Source organism: Jatropha curcas, chromosome 9 (assembly GCF_041381405.1).
Source record: "Jatropha curcas cultivar XTBG-Jc1 chromosome 9, XTBG_Jcur_1.0, whole genome shotgun sequence".
Lineage (NCBI taxonomy): Eukaryota > Viridiplantae > Streptophyta > Magnoliopsida > Malpighiales > Euphorbiaceae > Jatropha > Jatropha curcas.
The window spans coordinates 3,534,387-3,553,741 of NC_143159.1; the positions used below are offsets into that span (position 1 = coordinate 3,534,387).

The 19,355-nt window shown below is 34.6% G+C and overlaps 1 protein-coding gene, 1 long non-coding RNA gene and 1 pseudogene across 3 annotated transcripts; all 3 read left to right on the top strand.

Moving 5' to 3' along the window:
- Positions 1 to 3,337: 3,337 nt before the first annotated feature.
- On the top strand, positions 3,338 to 5,876 carry LOC105631008 (hypothetical protein). Its single transcript, XM_012213001.4, has one exon. The coding sequence runs from the start codon at positions 3,468 to 3,470 to the stop codon at positions 5,709 to 5,711; it is 2,244 nt and encodes a 747-aa protein (XP_012068391.1). The 5' UTR covers positions 3,338 to 3,467; the 3' UTR covers positions 5,712 to 5,876.
- Positions 5,877 to 6,127: 251 nt separating this feature from the next.
- LOC105630849 (ABC transporter I family member 1 pseudogene) lies at positions 6,128 to 9,926 on the top strand (annotated as a pseudogene). Its single transcript, XR_016322452.1, has 2 exons — positions 6,128 to 7,338; positions 8,924 to 9,926. The product of XR_016322452.1 is annotated as an ABC transporter I family member 1 pseudogene (transcript).
- Positions 9,927 to 12,040: 2,114 nt separating this feature from the next.
- On the top strand, positions 12,041 to 18,510 carry LOC149493470 (uncharacterized). The gene is made up of 2 exons (XR_016322644.1): positions 12,041 to 17,001; positions 17,341 to 18,510. It is a non-coding gene; the product is annotated as an uncharacterized LOC149493470 (long non-coding RNA).
- Positions 18,511 to 19,355: the final 845 nt, after the last annotated feature.

Below are 19,355 nucleotides of genomic sequence, written 5' to 3' on the forward strand. Positions count from 1 at the left end.
GAAGTTAACGTCCAAAAATGCTTTATTGATCCATCCAAACACAGCTTAGTGATTGAATACCCAACAATTGAAAAAGCATGCACTTAATTAATTATTTGCTCTGGATTTAGAATTTCACGTTGGAATATATTAAAAGCGGCATCAAACATGCTTTGTCCCACTGTATCTCGAAAACTGAAAAAAAAAAAAAAATTATTGTAGGATGATAATAACAGACGTGGGAGTGGTTTATTTGAGCTGGATGTTGAATCCAAATCTGTTGCTGTGGTGTTAAGAGTTGATTATTCAATACTTAAGAAGTATTAATATTTTGTACTTCTTTTTTACACAAATAACGAATAAATATCACATTTATATATTTTAAGAAATAATAATTTTTTTTTTTCATTTTTACACTTTACAAATGACGAACATTAATTTCTGTAATTTTAAAAAATTTATCTTTATTGTAATCAAGGGTAATGTAGTCGATTTATTTAATAATTTACTAAATTAGACAAGATAAATAGGTTTTTAAAGAACGAGAAAAATAGAATTATTTGTGGGCAGGGAGAATATTAATTTATAATTATAGGGAATAATAATTTTGTAAAGCTTCAAATTAATAAAATTATTTTATTATTATATAATGGAATAAAAGGTCCTATTCAATAACAAAAAATAAAAAAAATGAAACCCCTTAGACTTAAATAATGCTCATGTTTCAACGTTGAGACGATTGAAGAATGATATTTAATGGCGGGCTGTAATTTTAATGTCCTCAACTGTTGAGCAACATGCAATTTCTGAAGATAATTAAAATGGTTGACGCAGTTCTTGTTGCAATCAAATTCCAACGTTAAATATTTGAAATGTGCAGAATTACGATCATGGATGAACTTGAAACTCAAATGACAGTCACAGAGTATTGGAATGATGTATATCATACCAAATGAATTTTTAATCATACGTACCATTTATACGTATAGATAAAGAGGCATGATAGTCACAGTTGGACTGTTCTCCTCATATCATTCATATTAGTATTAAGAAATTCGTAAATAAAAATAATTTTCTATGTTCATGTCCCAAGATTGAATTTTAAATTTACATATTGTTGGAACAATTTTTGACATTTGCTTTCAATAACTAAAGAAATAGATAACACAGTGGTCTTATTCCAACATCATGACATTTATGGTCAAAATGCATTGCTCACTTGTTAACAATTCAAATGGGAATGTTGAATCAACAAGTGACTCAAGTTATAAATTTATCTCTCTAATTTTTACGAAAAATTGTGTCTATTTCAATTTTTATTTTAACTCATTGAACACTTAATTTATTTACTTTAATTCTATTAAATACTTTATTTGATCTGTTAAACATCTGAATTTATAAAATTATTTCAAAAATTGTCAACCACATACAAAATTAATATTTCATGTATAAAAATAAAAAAATCTTAAAATTCATTATTTTTAGTATAATGAAGCATATAATTATTATACAAATCTATGTTTTTCGGTTTCTTGGAAAACTGTTCTAGAAAACTACTTCAGTTTTCTACAACTGAGCACACCCTAAATTTAACAGTTTTCTAGTTTTCTAAAATTTAACTAAGATTTGGAAACAACTTTCCTTTATAATAAAAGGTATATTTTCCAAATGTTTTTCAATTTTAAAAAATGATATTTTCATAATTAAAATTATAATATTTGTAAATAATTTTTTCTATAAAATATTTTCATTTGTAAAAATAAAAATATTTAAATAAAATAAAATTTATATTATGCTTTAATAAATAATTAATTTTATCATTACAAGTACATTATATCCTTTATTTTTTTAAAAAAATTACAAAATAATAGAAAATAATAATATTATTATAAATAATCAATAATAAAAATTTAAAAACTTTTTCATAAAAAATTTCTAAACTTATTTTATATTATGAAAAATATTTGTGAAAGTAAATTTAAATACAATTTTTATTGTTATTAAATGAATGTATTTTTCATTTTGTAGTTATTTTCTAAAAAAACTGTTTTCTTAAAAAATAAAAAATAATTTTTTATTTTCTGCGAGTAAGTAAACACACACTTAGGGTCTCAAAAGTTCTTTTTAACAAATTTCACACAAATTAATAAGCTACTTCGAATATCCCATGATGTGCAGTGCAGCTGAGCACATGTACTGTGACCCTTCGTCAGGTTGACTTTTAATTTTCCTCCTTGACGTGGAAAACGGTCAAATTCCTACAAAAGCCATAGTGGGTTTTTTTTTGTTGGAAAGAAAAAATCAACATTCAATATATACAGTAAAATTGAATCTGAGGTATGGTGAAAATTACTGAACTAATGTTAAAATGTAATAGCAGGAGTGAAAAATTTGATCCTAAATCTATTATTAGAACTTATACTCCTTAACATTAAATTATTTCTTGGTGTGTTGAAATAGACAATATTTAAATATAAAATACGTTTAATTTACAGTTGATGATAGTAAAATAACTATTAAGAGATAAATATCAAGTCTTATATATATAGATAAATACGTTATTTCTATCTTAATATAATGTATGAATGAAAAATGTTAATTAGAGTTATTATAATAGTATTTAATAATAATTTATTGTTTTTAATAATTATTTATACAGCTACTAGCATATTCATATCAAATGACTAGACTGGAGGTGTTTGATAAAAATTGTAAACACCAGCTGGTAGTAATACAACTTCTTGTTAGTTGACACTTAAAAGGTTTTATTTTACTCATTGCTATCTGATTTGTTTTTTTCGATATTAACTTTATAGAGATAAACTCCCGAGAAGTGAGATAAAATGAAATTATCTTTTCTCATTAATTAGAAGTCTCAACATTAATTAGAAGTCTTAAGTTTGACTTTTGGGTTTAGTCCCTTTAAATATTTAGGGAAATTTTCTTTTCTCATTAACCAGAAATCTCAAGTTTGACTTTTGAGTTAGTTCCTTTAAATATTCAGGAGTGGAAGATTTGTTTCTTTTTATGAATATTTTCAAGCCAATAAACTTCGGAAGATAATTACTAATAAAATTAATATCTATTTTTGATCATTTTATTCTTAATTATTTTAAATATTAAATATTATTTTAAAATATTTAAGTAATGTTTATTTATTTATATAGTATATTACAATAAAAAATAATCAATTTATAATTTAACAACAGATAATAAAATTTTATTGAAAACTATAATTTATCAACTAACCGTTCTCAGCTATCAGTTCTCAGCATCATACTAGTTTTAGTAAATTATTAAACCAAACAGGCTTCTTTTGGCTGGTACACTAAAACTAATTATCCGGTCACCGGTAGGAATCCTCGTTAAACCCAAATAAACTAGTTCTACTTGTCCGTTCACCTTTAGGATTCCTCCTTCCTATCGAAACCCTTATATAGACCAAACAGCCTAAAAAACGCTTATGTATTCAAACAATAAACACCGCCATGTTTGAAAACCACCAAGAAATAGAAATAAGAAACAATGTTCTTGAAGCCTCTTGGCGCAAGGGAATTGTAGTCGACAACAGAATATTGATCGATGGAGACTCCAAACAACCACCATTAGAACTCAGTTCCTATTCTAGCCGCTTGAGGCCATTGCCTCCTCCTGTGGCTTTTGGAATTTGGGATTTGCCTTTTGGGTTGCATGTGGATGTGAATAGCAGAAAGGCATGGAGGGAAGGCGTAATTTTTGATTATAATTATGAGTGTAAAGTAAGAACAGTTTTTTTGCCTGATTGCGGCAGTGAAATAAAGGCTGAAATTGAGAATTTGAGAATAAGTCAAGAATGGGATCGCCTTACCGGAACATGGAAGCGTCGTGGAAGCTGGCCGTTGCTCGGGTTAATTGAGGAGTGCGATAAGGATTTGCCTACCGGTGCTGATATTCCTGCCATTGCCAAGCAGGTTTGGTTTGCTATGTTTGAAAAGTTTCTGCAGTGTAATTACATGTCTAAACCGCTGTGTAAGGAACTAGTTTGTCAGTTTCTAAACAGTGATGTAGTTGTTGACTCAGTACAGAAAAAAGCAAGTAAGGGCAAAGAATCAAAACCAAAATCCAGAAAAAGAAAAAGGAAACCTGAGAGTTGGATTTATGTTGACCCTATGGAGTTAGGTGGAGCAGAGTATTGCCCGAATGCTATTACTGACTATGCTTGTGTTTTCGCCAACTCTCAGAAGCCTTCAGAGCCTCTTGTGCTTAGGATGAGAAAACATCTTTTGTATTTGGGTTGGAAAATTGAGCGGATGAAGTATAAAGATTCTGAAAACATATTTAGATTTCGATACACTTCACCTGATGGCAAGAAATATCTTTCACTAAATCAGCTTTCTAAGGATTTGGGACCCAGAAATAGCTTGGAGTGGAATGTTGGTGATTACAAACTGCCAAAAAGATCAGGCAAAAGAGTCAATTTTCCTACTATCTTGTCTTTGTTGATAGAAAATAATGTGGTGGCTGTAGGAATGAAAGTGCATTACAGTGGTGGCAAGAATTATGATCAATCATATGGGAGGATAACTCGTGACGGAATTCAGTGCATTTGCTGTGATAATGTATTTTCTCTTAGTGAATTTGAAGCTCATGCTGGTAGCACAAGACACAGGCCATCTGAGCATATTTTTTTGGAAGATGGCAGGTCATTGTTAGATTGTAAAAAGAAATTGGGACGTGAAGGCAGACAAAGGATCACTATAAAGTCTTCTAAAAGGAGAAAGGATCAACCTTTTGAAGATATTCAGGATGGCAATGATCATATATGTTCTATTTGTCTCGATGGTGGTGATTTGATTTTATGCGATAAGTGCCCATCAGCTTTCCATAAAGATTGTATTGGCTTGCAGGTTATTCCAGATGGGGACTGGTTTTGTCCACTGTGTTGCTGTAAGATATGTTCTCACTATGAGAATGAGAATCTTCAACAAGATGATGGTTGCATCCATAGTTGTCACCAGTGCATGCGTAAATTTCATCTTGGCTGCGCAAGAGATAAAGGGTCAATCAAATTGGAAAGAAAAGACAATTGGTATTGCAGCAACAAATGTGAAGAGATATCTTTAGCTCTTCAAAAGCTAATAGGACAACCAATTCTGGTAGGTGAAGGTGAAAGTGAAGGTGAAGATAATCTAAGTTGGATACTGTTGAAGTCTTCTAAGAATGATACCTCAGATGAAATGTTGTTGAGTGATAATAACAGAGTCAGACTTACTCGTGCTCTTGAAGCAATGCGTGAATGTTTTGAGCCAGTTGAAGACGCCTATTCAGGAAGAGATCTCATGGAAGATGTGATATTTGGTAAAGAATCCAAACTCAGTCGCTTGAACTTCCAGGGATTCTACACAGTGATTTTAGAGAGGGACAATGAAGTAATTACTGTTGCTAATGTGCGCATTTTGGGAGATAAGTTGGCTGAGGTGCCTCTTATTGCCACCAGATTTCAATATAGAAGACTTGGGATGTGCAGAATTCTGATGGATCAACTTGAAAAGCTCCTAATTTCATTAGGAGTAGAGCATCTAGTTTTACCTGCTGCTTCTGTCACACTAGACACATGGATTGGCAGTTTTGGCTTTAATGTTATGACAGATAATGACAGAAATGAATATTTGGGTTATTCGTTTCTGGATTTCCAAGGTACTATCATGTGCCAGAAATCCTTAAGAAATAGCTCTTCTGGGTCATGTGTTTGAGTCTAGGGAATTAACAAATTTTGATTGTAGATATACCTTGTCAAGTGAATTTTGATTGTAATTTTTGGGACAGTATATGCCTTTTTCTTGTAAATTTGGTTGGTTAAAAACTAAATTTTGGAACAGTATATGCCTTGTTGATTGTAAATTTTGGTTGGTTAAGAACTGATATGTATATTAAGAACTTATACGTGCATTCAGAGTTTTCTCAGTCACTATTCTGTTCCTTTGAACTGACAAGCGAATGACTCTGCCTATATTTTCAGAGCCATAACTCCAAGCAGGAAAACTTGTTATATCTCATATTTATCCCTTTAGGCTTTGATCATTTATGTATTTATATACCATATTTATCTTTTAAGTTTTGATCATTTATGTTGTTTTCATATCACCACAAACAGAGATCAGGAAATGAAGCGTTGCCTTCTGTCAAAACCGACGCCCCTGTGGACTCAGAGGTCAAGCCAGAGCGGCCAGCTCGGAAACGAAGGTGGATTAGTAACTAAAAATTAAAATCAGCAATCTCTATTTAAGATGCATTGCTTTTGTCAGCGAGGAAATCCGTGCTTGGCCCAATCCAATTCTTTTGAAGATCATGCCATTTTTGGATGATAATAATATCTGTAGGCTTGCAGGAATGGCCATGTACCTCAGCTGTAGTTATTATATAATATTGTAACCCATACTTATTTAAATACTGTGTACATACTAACAGATGTAACATTGAACTTGCCATCTTGTGGTGGCTCAGAATTGCTTTTTAGTGTGGATTCAAATTTGTACTAAGATTGAAATCTGAAGGGAGCGGAGGACTAGAATTGCAAGACCTGTCGAATGGCCGTAGGTGGAAACAGAATCTGGACCGCATGAAGATGCCAGGGTCTGCAAGTTGAGATGAAATTGAGGTTGAAAGGAAAGGGAGAAACAGAAAAATTTTCTGTATCTGTAGATGAGGACTAGTGAGTCTATATAGTATCTGTATGTCCCTTTTTTCCGCATAGTTTTTATTTGAGCAAGAAGTTGGAAACACACGTAGAAGATCCTGTATTTCATGAATGAGTTACAGTCAGCGATTGATTAAAAATGAAAAATTTTTAACTGTCATCTCTCTCTATCTCCTGATACAGTTTTAGCTTGCATGTGAGAAAGCACGCAAAATGGTAGCCAATACCAATTGGTTTTTGATTAATTAATTACATGGGAAAGTGGAAAGTGATTCTGTTTGGTTATCCCGGCCTGATTTATTAAATCTCTCTCTCTTTTCGTTCTCTCAACTTAGCGCCTCCCCAACATAAACATCTTTCTCAGGCTAGAATCAATGAAACCCAAACGCATCTGAAGCACTAAGCCCAAAAGCTCTTTGATCCTCTCTCGACAATCTCACGTGCTCATGCATTCAATCTTGGCACTCTCGGATGTTTAATGTTGGTGCTTCTGCTTCGCAAATCTTTTTTGCATCAGTCTCGCTTTTCTCTGTTTCTCTGCTGTGACTAGTCTCCAATCGAGTCTCTCTCTTCAGCTATTGGTTTCTGGATTCTCTCTCTCTCTGTCTCTCTCTCGCAAATCACAACTCAACAAGACCAGTGTTTGATCTTCTTTCCTCTTAGCTCACTCGATTCTCTTTGAGGTAAGCTTCTCTTAATATATATATATTTTTTAGTCTTTTCTTTTGTTTGGTGACGAGATTAATGCTCTATGAGTGGGTTTCAAATTTTTTATGGGTCTCTCTTCTTTTGTGGATTTTCATGCAATTAATTTCCTGTATTTGGTTGGGAGTTAATTTCCCTTTATACCCTGAAACTACAGACCTCATTCTTTTCTCTGCAGCTACTCCCAATTGGTCAGGAGGAAGATTTTTTACCCAATTCATTTGGAAATGAGGAAAAAATGTTATGGCCTCGAATATGAATATCGTTTGCTCTGCAAATTTTAACATTGCATCTGCATCTCCATAAGTTTCATGACTCATTTCAATCTCCGTGCTGCACTATTTCATCTTGAAGCAAACCAATTTTGATAATTTGTGTTTTCAACGATGGTTTATGGCACATCCAAATGGAAAGTTTGAGTTGGTTTTCTTGGCATGAAAAATTTAGACGAATTGGAAAATGGTACTACTGTTTTACTGTTTTAATTTTTCACTTGTTTGTTGATTACAATAACTAGGTTCTATCTTGGACATTATAAAAATCTGAATGCCCATTTTATCTGTAGAGTATGACACATACAAATTTTACTGTTTTAATTTTTGAAATTGTCCTACTTTATTAACCCTTTGATATTGATTTAGTGATTAGTGACATATACAAATAATTGGAAAAATTCTGATAATCATTTGATTGAATGCACTTGAATGGAGGGTTTTCAGTACTTATCATCATTAAAGATCGATTTTTATTGATTTAGTATAATTATTCATCAGTTTCCTTCACATTTCATTTTGAAAGCCTATAAAATTATTTCTATTATTTATAGCTTACTTCGAATTCTACTTTTGCATATAAAAATATATTAGGGGATGCAACGTGCAAGTGTCAAGAATAATAATACTTGAGGTCTCTAAGGCCAAATGTCCTATTATTTATGAATTATTATCTTTGGATGTTAATCAAAGCATTTAGAAGTGGTTGAAGCATGCTGGTAACCAAATTTGGAGTGCATTATCCTAATAAAGAATGGAGTTGTTTTTCGTTTTTTCTTTATGTAGAAATCGCTCTCTAATAAGAAATTAGTTGTTTTTCATCTTACTTTATACAACGCTATCTTGAGAATATGATTGACTGTTGTCAATCTTTCAATTTTTTTTTGATCTTGTCTTCTGATCTTTTAAATGGGATTTGGTAGCTTAATTCTCATTTGCTAATAGATCCAAAACCAATTGTTAAAGCTCTGTGTCTCTGTTGTTTGCTTAGTTCATGTTCAGTTTTCATTTATATGTACAAAATTAATTCAGTTTGCTCTCTTGGATTTTGCTAATTTGTTTAGTTGATTTGCATAATATCATTTTGCGAAGTAACCACCTACAATCAATCTTCCTTCTTTGGTTCAAATGAAACCTATTTTCAGAATATTGACTAGCAGCTGGTTTCATTATATAACACATTTCCCTTACTATTTTGAACTTTATTTTGCGCAGTGATCTACTTTTAGTTGTCCCCCTTTTCTAGTCCACCTTCAAACTAATGACTTGCTTTCATTATATATGATGCCAGGTTTCTTTTGTTTTTCCCCACTCGCATTAAAGTTATTGCTGGGTTAAGTGTTGTTCTGCAAGATATTATTTTAGAGGATTGGTAGGCTTGGCTCCTAGCATCATCTTCAGATTCTAAACAGTGAAAGTCTCTGCAAAATTGGAAGTACCAAAACTCCTTTTTATTTTTAAAGCTCGATGTCTCTTCGAAAGCCACCACTTCCTCAGATCCTTCTTGACAATGTCTCCTGCATGAGAAACGCCCAATAAATCTTGCGACATGTAAACGTGTCTGTTCATGATGGAGGGGCACGTGTTCTAACTGGTAGCAATGGCTCAGGCAAGACCACCTTCTTATGTATGCTGGCTGGATTTTCTAAGCCTTCTGCAGGTCAGATCCTTTGGAACGGTCATGACGTGACAGAATCTGGAGTTTTCCACCAATATAAGCTTCAACTTAATTGGCTCTCCTTGAAAGATGCCATCAAAGGAAAGTTTACTGTCCTTGACAATGTTTACTGTCCTTGACAATGTTCAGTGGTTTGAGATTCTTGAAGGCAAGCAAGGGAATTCTATGCCTGCTATTGAGTTGATGGGGCTTAGAAGATTGGCAAAAGAGAAGGCAAGAATGCTATCAATGGGCCAACGGAAGAGGCTGCAACTTGCAAGACTATTGGCCATTGACCGACCAATTTGGTTACTGGATGAGCCTTCTGTCGCATTAGATGATGAAGGGGTAAAAATGCTCGAATATATTATTGCAGAGCATAGAAAGAACAGAGGGATTGTGTTTGTTGCAACGCCTTTGCCAATTGAGATTGAGGATGCTATGTATTTGAGACTGCCTCTGAGGTTCCCTAGAAGGATGACTTTGGTAGATATGCTTGATCGAGCCGGTATTACGTGAAATTTCATCACTGCAGGATAGGCTAATTAAGTTGTTCTGTTTCAACTGGTTGAGCTTGCATTTGTTGTAACAGAACCGTTTGCTGCCTAGATGTGAAGCCATAGCAATGAATAAAGGATTAATAAAGGATTTTGATTCTGAATGAAATGAATTGTGTAACTATTTCTTGATTCAAAACTTTTATTCTATTTATTTATCTATTTATTTGTTTTACGAGGGAATTGAACGAGAAGCTATCTATTCAAAACTTGGCATTGTTCTGTTTATGATGCAAGTGATAGGAGGAGAAGTGAATTTTACGCGCGTATGGTTTTATTTACCAAATTATCCTTAACTCATCGCTCTCCCAGTTTTATCTATATCCATCATAAAATTTTAAAATTTTAATGACCAAGTTACCGTTATGCTCCACCGCCCAACGTCGCACACTGAAAAGGGCAATCACGGAATAAAATAAAATTAAAACACGAAGTTACCATAAAATGCAAGATGCGCCCATTGTACGCAATCTTGAGAATGAGGCTTTGCCCTCAGAGAGGCGGCAGAGAAGGCGGTTGCTGCGCCTCCCAGAACGACTGCGGAGCCGATGATTTCTCCGTCGTTTGTATAATAACCGCATATAGATAGATAGATCATTATCATCATCATTCTCTTCTTTTTCGGGCTTTCTTTCTTTCTTGTAAAGAGGCTGTGACGATTTTTGGGTTTTAGAGTGCAAAAGAAAGACGTTAAGGAATAGTTTGATCGTTGGCGGGGCAGTATGGAGACTTTATTCTAGAATGGCTTTTTTCTTTTCTCAAATAGAGAGCTCCATTTCTGCAGCAATGGTCACTTTGCTCCTTTTCTTGTCTGATTAAAGGTGAATCTGAGCCTCCATCCTCTAGGATCTCTCGCTCTTCATTTTCTTCGATTTTTGTTCTGTTATTTTTTTTTTCTAAAATAAAAAATTCCAAATTGCTTTTGCATAAATTATGTTTACCTTAAGATTGCTGTGTGAATGGTTTAAGTACGAGGCTTTGCTCTCAGTGAGAGGCGGTTGGCTTCAGGGTGGTTGACACTGTCCTCTCTGATAGGTAGCGGAGCCGGTGACTACTGATTATGTTTCTTATGTTGGCAACAGCCATTATACCAATATATCTGCTTTCTTTCTTGTGTGTGAGTGGCTGTTTGGCGACTGGCGAGGCTATGATGATATATATTCAGTGAGCCTGAAAATCAGACTTGAGGAGAAATACTCAATTTCTTGGCGAGGCAACTTTTTGTTGTTGCAGCCATGGTGTTGTGGTGTTTCTGTCCTGTCTGATTTGAAGGCATATCTGATCTGAGCCTTCTCTTTCTATAGATTTCTCTGTTTCTGTTTAGGCCTTGTTTGTTTTCTTGGAAAATGTTTTTCTAAAAAATATAAAATTAAAGTTTGCCTAAATTCTGTCTGTGTATGTGCATGTGTATTTGAGGCTGCGATGATACCATTTGCTGGGTGAATTTGATTGTAGGGAATTGATCTGACATTTGGCTTGGTGACTTTGAGCTTATAATTTTGCTTTGTCTGTTTGACAAATAGCTGTTCGTCTAGGATCTCTCGCTCTTAATTTTCTTCAATTTTTGTTCTGTTATTTTTTTTTTCTTTATTTTTTTTTTCTAAAATAAAAAATTCCCAATTGCTTTTGCATAAAATATGTTTACCTTAAGATTGCTGCGTGAATGGTTTAAGTATGAGGCTTTGCTCTCAGTGAGAGGCGGTTGGGTTCAGGGTGGTTGACACTGTCCTCTCTGATAGGTAGTGGAGCCGGTGACTACTGATTATGACTACTGATTATGTTTCTTATGTTGGCAACAGCCCTTATACCAATATATCTGTTTTCTTTCTTGTGTGTGAGTGGCTGTTTGGCGACTGGCGAGGCTATGATGATATATATTCAGTGAGCCTGAAAATCAGATTCGAGGAGAAATACTCAATTTCTTGGCGAGGCAACTTTTTGTTGTTGCAGCCATGGCGTTGTGGTGTTTATGTCCTGTCTGATTTGAAGGCATATCTGATCTGAGCCTTCTCTTTCTATAGATTTCTCTGTTTCTGTTTGGGCCTTGTTTGTTTTCTTGGAAAATATTTTTCTAAAAAATATAAAATTAAAGTTTCCCTAAATTCAGCAGTGTATCTGTCTGTGTATGTGCATGCGTATTTGAGGCTGTGATGATACCATTTGCTGGGTGAATTTGATTGTAGGGAATTGATCTGACATTTGGCTCGGTGACTTTGAGCTTCTAATTTTGCTTTGTCGGTTTGACAAATAGCTCTTCATCTAGGATCTCTCGCTCTTCATTTTCTTCGATTTTTGTTCTGTTATTTTTTTTTTCTAAAATAAAAAATTCCAAATTGCTTTTGCATAAATTATGTTTACCTTAAGATTGCTGTGTGAATGGTTTAAGTAGGAGGCTTTGCTCTTAGTGAGAGGCGGTTGGCTTCAGGGTGGTTGACACTGTCCTCTCTGATAGGTAGCGGAGCCGGTGACTACTGATTATGTTTCTTATGTTGGCAACAGCCATTATACCAATATATCTGCTTTCTTTCTTGTGTGTGAGTGGCTGTTTGGCGACTGGCGAGGCTATGATGATTTATATTCAGTGAGCCTAAAAATCAGACTTGAGGAGAAATACTCAATTTCTTGGCGAGGCAACTTTTTGTTGTTGCAGCCATGGTGTTGTGGTGTTTCTGTCCTGTCTGATTTGAAGGCATATCTGATCTGAGCCTTCTCTTTCTATAGATTTCTCTGTTGCTGTTTGGGCCTTGTTTGTTTTCTTGGAAAATATTTTTCTAAAAAATATAAAATTAAAGTTTCCCTAAATTCAGCAGTGTATCTGTCTGTGTATGTGCATGTGTATTTGAGGCTGTGATGATACCATTTGCTGGGTGACTTTGATTGTATGGGGAATAGATGCGACCATTGGCTTCTGATTTTGCTTTGAGCTTCTGATTTTGCTTTGTCTGTTTGACAAATAGCTGTTGGCCTTAGCCGTGGATGTGATGTTACTATCCTTTGTTTGTTTGGTCTAAATTAATTTAGATCATATCATTTGTTTGTGTATGTGCATGTGTATTTGAGGCTGTGATGATACCATTTGCTGGGTGACTTTGATTGTAGGGAAAAGATGTGACCATTGGCTGGATGACTTTGAGCTTCTGATTTTGCTTTGTCTGTTTGACAAATAGCTTTTGGCCTTAGCCATGGATGTGATGTTACTATGCTTTGTTTGTTTGGTCTTAAATTAATTTAAATCATATCATTTGTTTGTGTATGTGCACGTGTATTTGAGGCTGTGATGATACCATTTGCTGGGTGGCTTTGATTGTAGGGAATAGATGCGACCATTGGCTGGATTGACTTTGAGCTTCTGATTTTGCTTTGTCTGTTTGACAAATAGCTCTTTGCCTGAGCCGTGGATGTGATGTTTCTATCCTTTGTTTGTTTGGTCTAAATTAATTTAAATCATATCATTTGTTTGTGTATGTGCATGTGTATTTGAGGTTGTGATGATACCATTTGCTGGGTGACTTTGATTGTAGGGAATAGATGCGACCATTGGCTGGATGATTTTGAGCTTATGATTTTGCTTTGTCTGTTTGACAAATAGCTCTTGGCCTTGGCCGTGGATGTGATGTTACTATCCTTTGTTTGTTTGGTCTAAATTAATTTAAATCATATCATTTGCTTGTGTATGTGCATGTGTATTTGAGGCTGTGAGGTTACCATTTGCTGGGTGACTCTGATTGTAGGGAATAGATGCGACCATTGGCTGGATGACTTTGAGCTTCTGATTTTGCTTTGTCTGTTTGACAAATAGCTGTTGGCCTTAGCCGTGGATGTGATGTTACTATCCTTTGTTTGTTTGGTCTAAATTAATTTAGATCATATCATTTGTTTGTGTATGTGCATGTTGTGTATTTGAGGCTGTGATGATACCATTTGCTGGGTGACTTTGATTGTAGGGAAAAGATGTGATCATTGGCTGGATGACTTTGAGCTTCTGATTTTGCTTTGTCTGTTTGACAAATAGCTTTTGGCCTTAGCCTTGGATGTGATGTTACTCTCCTTTGTTTGTTTGGTCTTAAATTAATTTAAATCATATCATTTGTTTGTGTATGTGCACGTGTATTTGAGGCTGTGATGATACCATTTGCTGGGTGGCTTTGTTTGTAGGAATAGATGCGACCATTGGCTGGATTGACTTTGAGCTTCTGATTTTGCTTTGTCTGTTTGACAAATATCTCTTGGCCTTAGCCGTGGATTTGATGTTACTATCCTTTGTTTGTTGGTCTAAATTAATTTAAATCATATCATTTGTTTGTGTATTTGAGGCTGCGATGATACCATTTTCTGGGTGACTTTGATTGTAGGGAATAGATGCGACCATTGGCTGGATTGACTTTGAGCTTCTGATTTTGCTTTGTCTGTTTGACAAATATCTCTTGGCCTTAGCCGTGGATTTGATGTTACTATCCTTTGTTTGTTGGTCTAAATTAATTTAAATCATATCATTTGTTTGTGTATTTGAGGCTGCGATGATACCATTTTCTGGGTGACTTTGATTGTAGGGAATAGATGCGACCATTGGCTGGATGACTTTGAGCTTCTGATTTTGCTTTGTCTGTTTGACAAATAGCTGTTGGCCTTAGCCGTGGATGTGATGTTACTATCCTTTGTTTGGTTGGTCTAAATTAATTTAGATCATATCATTTGTTTGTGTATGTGCATGTTGTGTATTTGAGGCTGTGATGATACCATTTGCTGGGTGACTTTGATTGTAGGGAAAAGATGTGATCATTGGCTGGATGACTTTTATACCATTTGCTGGGTGACTTTGATTGTAGGGAAAAGATGTGATCATTGGCTGGATGACTTTGAGCTTCTGATTTTGCTTTGTCTGTTTGACAAATAGCTTTTGGCCTTAGCCATGGATGTGATGTTACTCTCCTTTGTTTGTTTGGTCTTAAATTCATTTAAATCATATCATTTGTTTGTGTATGTGCACGTGTATTTGAGGCTGTGATGATACCATTTGCCAGGCTTTGTTTGTAGGGAATAGATGCGACCATTGGCTGGATTGACTTTGAGCTTCTGATTTTGCTTTGTCTGTTTGACAAATATCTCTTGGCCTTAGCCGTGGATTTGATGTTACTATGCTTTGTTTGTTTGGTCTAAATGAATTTAAATCATATCATTTGTTTGTGTATTTGAGGCTGTGCTGATACGATTTTCTGGGTGACTTTGATTGTAGGGAATAGATGCGACCATTGGCATCCGACTTTGAGCTTCTGATTTTGCTTTGTTTGTTTGACAAATAGCTGTTTGCCTTAGCTGTGGATGTGATGTTACTATCCTTTGTTTGTTTGGTCTAAATTAATTTAAATCATATAATTTGATTTAGTCATGTTAAATTTTACATTGTAGTTGATACCGAACATGAAAATTCAATATTAAAAAATCAAATTTGTGAGTTTATTTATATATATATATATATATATTTTATATTGAACACTTTTTCCAATATGTTTAACAGCACTAAGATTGTCAATTTTTGTCCGTGTGAGAGTAGAAGGCCAACTGTGAGAATGAAGTTATAATTTATGAAGAATTGTCGTGGTAGGCATCCTTCTTGATGCTTTAGATGTATCAATTGAGTAGGATGCTAGTTTATCGTTTCTGTTTTGATCTATAGTGCATAAACAAATAGCAGGCAGTGTATCATATTCAGGTAGGTGTCTTCTTAATGATTCTGCTTTTTCGTTAAAATCTTTTTATGCATTTGCTTCCCAGTCCTTCGAGCCCGAGTCATGTATGATGTTTTAGCTCTCCTGATTTGTCACACGATGTAGTGAAGTTATTTGCTGCTGGTCTAGTGAATCCCCACTTAGTAGTGTCACTTTGATTGTGAACTTGTATACTCTTAATTAATTGTAACTTCCTTGATAGTGTTCTGGCCTACATCGACCAACTTGTATTTTGACAACTAAAGGCTGCCTGCTTACCCTTGTATTTTTTTCCTGTTTTCTTTATGGTTAACATAACAGGTACTTCAGTTCCTTTTCATTCTCGCACTTGATTTTGCACATTTTTATTTTGTCATTCTGGCTTTCAATGCTAGCATGTTGCCGAAGGAGAATTATTACATAGTTGTTTTGATGCTTGTTCTGCTTCTTTGACATGATTGTTTGTATGAATTTGTAGTTTCTTAGGATCTTTGTTTCTTTCCCTTTACATTTAGCTGCTGTTGATGGATAGATTTTTAAAATTGCCTATTGATTTTTTTTTATTTGTTGAATTCTAGCAACTTTGAAAGATAAGTTGATACAAACAATGTGCTTATTATATAGGGTTTGCTGCAACTTATGCTGGAATATCTTTCAGCATTTGAAGCCAATGAGATGGATTTTTATTTGTTTGTTGGTTGGAAAATTGTTTGATGTCAATGTTTGTTTGAAGAATAATTTCTGTTACTTTATTTAGTTTACTGGAAAAAATTGTTTCAATTTGGAGATATAGCAAATGATATAATTTCTCACTAGCTTGGTGGTTTTGCTGGTGTCATTGTGAGTTTGAATCTTTGGAGTTTATAATTAGTAAAAAAATACTGATACCAGATATTCAAATATAACATTATCGTAATAAAAAAAATTCCAGAAAATAACAAATAAAACGTCATTTATACACGTTGGTAGATTTCTTGAAGGGCCTAAGTTAGGCCTGGCTTATCAGTCTTACGTATTATCAAAATCAATTAATTATATAAACCATGGCTCTTCTTCACCTTCTTGTAGCTGTTAGGTTGGTCTCTGACTCTCTCTGTTGTCCTTCATAAAAAAGTTGGCTCTGCTCTGTTTCTCTCTCCTTTTTTGATGCGTTTATCCTTTGACTGAAAAAACGAGGGCAAGTAGGCAAATATTTTCGTAAAACGCCTAATCTTTTGCAAGTTACTACGATTTTGCCAATACATAACATGCAATGACAAAGCTACCTTTGCTCTCAGAATATGCAAAGCCATCACTAGTTTAAGAATATGCAAGGCCACATGGACAATAATGATGTTCTTAAGAATGGCTTTGCTCTCAGAGAGATGGCCCAGTATGGCGGTTGCTCCTCTCTCTCAACGACTGCGGAGCCGATGATTTTACCGTCGGATTATAAAACAATCGCGTATGTGTACGTATATATATATTGTCAATTAGTACTCCCTCTGTTCCATGAATACTATATTACCGGCGTAACTTGATCGGAGATCTGATACGTTCAATCTCTGCCAAGGTTCTGTTGCTGCTTACAAAGAAGCTATGACGATTCTTATTTTCTAGAGTGCAAGATCCAAACGTTAAAGGAACAATTTTGATTGTTTGGCGGCGCAATGTGAATATTTTCTATCTCTTGCAGATAGATCCATCATTGCAGCCACATTCGCTTTGTTCCTTTTGTTGTTTGATTAAAATCGTATCTCAGCCTCACTTCATCTCTTTCTTTCTCTTTCTTTCTCTGTTTTTTGTGCAGTGGAAATTTTAGCTCATTAGTTTGAGAATGAGGTTCTTATTTGCCAACAGCTCGTGAGATTGAAGGTTTTAGGGCGGTTGACCTCGTCTCTCTGATAAAAGGTGGAGCCTGTGATTTATCTTCTTATTTGCCAACAGCTCCTTCTCCCTGTACATACAGAGAGGCCAAATGCATAAATCTACCCTCAACTTGCACTTCTACCCTTTGTTTGGATGGAATGATTGGAAGTTTTAGTAAACTTAATGAGGCTATGATGATATTATCAGTGACCTAAAATCAGATTAGAAAAGAAACACCCATCCTCTGGCGGGGTAGGCTTTTCAAGCAGCGGGTTAACTCCACTCGTGGGAACTTAGACAGCCTTTGGCAGTCCTTAAATATGGGTTTCACCCTGTTTTCCTGGTAGCTATTGGCTGCAGCCATGATGTGGTGGTGTTTCTTTCTTGTTTGATATTAGGGCTATCTGATATGAGCCTCCATTTCTCCAAATATCTTTGTTTAGGTTCTGTTTGCTTCGGGGAGATATTTGAAGTGAAGGGTGAGGCTTAGCTCTTGGAGAGCTACTCTGATTGATTGCAGAGCTGACCCTTGTTTGTCAATATCTATACCTATCTTTTTCTATCATCTCTTTCTTTGTCTTGTGGGTCTTTGCATGGCTGTGATGATGCTGTTATTTTTTTAATGAAAATCGGACAATTGGATGAACACTAGCAACTTTGGGTGGGTGACTCAGGAGCTTCTGATTTTGAGCTCTTTTGTTGCAGCCATGGTTGTATGTTCACTTTTCTGCTTGAAAAAGGCGAATCTGAGCCTCCTTTAATATGCTTATATCAAGGTCACTTTAGTTTTACATTTTGTGAACATTCTTGGTATGTGAACAAGGTTTGGCATAATTTTTATCTCTGATTGATTGCAATGCTGAGTGGGATATTGCGTTGAATTGGTTTTGAGAACCATTGTTTGCAATTGTCAATTTTAGTCTGTGGTTCAAGAACTGTTAATTCAAGTTTTAGAGAGGTGAAAGGACGGCGATAAAAAAAAAAAAATCCAAGGGATTTATGCTGTCAAGTAATGAGAATTGCTGTAGCAGGTATCGTTCTTTGATGCTTTTATTGTATCAATTAACTGTCAAGTGAATAGGATGCATTTTATTGTGTCCGGTTTGATTTATTGTGTGGTAGTGGTGATCCCAAAAGTACAAATTTTGAGATTGAGAAGTAATTGAGAAAGCTGCTTGTTAATTTTTTTAATCTTTTAGTCAAAACTAAGAAAAAATGCTACTTATGGCTTAGTGTCTTAATGTCAAAGCATTATGTTAAAGTATGTGCAAAAGCTTTGATGCACTCTAAAATGAGGTTTATGAGATTATATGCATTTTTCTCCAATCAAGAAGCATTGTTGATCAAAGTGGAGAAAGGTCAAAATGAAAACAAAACAAAGGACTCACCAACAGCTGGTATGCATATCATCTTTCTATCATCTCTTTCTCTCTCTTGTGTGTCTTTGCATGGCTGAGATGGTTCTTATTATTTTGTAAGTGAAAATTAGACAATTGAATAAACACTAGCAAACTTTGGTGGGTGACTCGTGAGCTTCTGAATATTCAAGGTCCACTTTAGTTTTACATTCGGTGAATATTGTTGGTAGCATTTGTCAATTTTAGTCTGGTTCAAGAACTATCAATTCAAGTTTTAGAGAGATGAAAAGACAATGAAAAAAATAAGGGAATTATACTGTGTAGCAAGTATCATAGAAAATGATATCATAGAAAATGATACCGGTAAAGATAAACTTTTTTCTTAAACTCGGTGGTGATCTAACTTGACGTAACCACATGGTCAAGTATTTTGAATTAACTGCAGTTAAGACAACATTGGTAAGCTTTGATTTTTTTTTTTTTTTTTTTTTTCACTCTAATACATATCACTTTATTGAAATATGTCACTTTTGGCCAAATTGCTGTGTAGCAGGTATCATAGAAAATGATACCGGTAAAGATAAACCTTTTTCTTAAA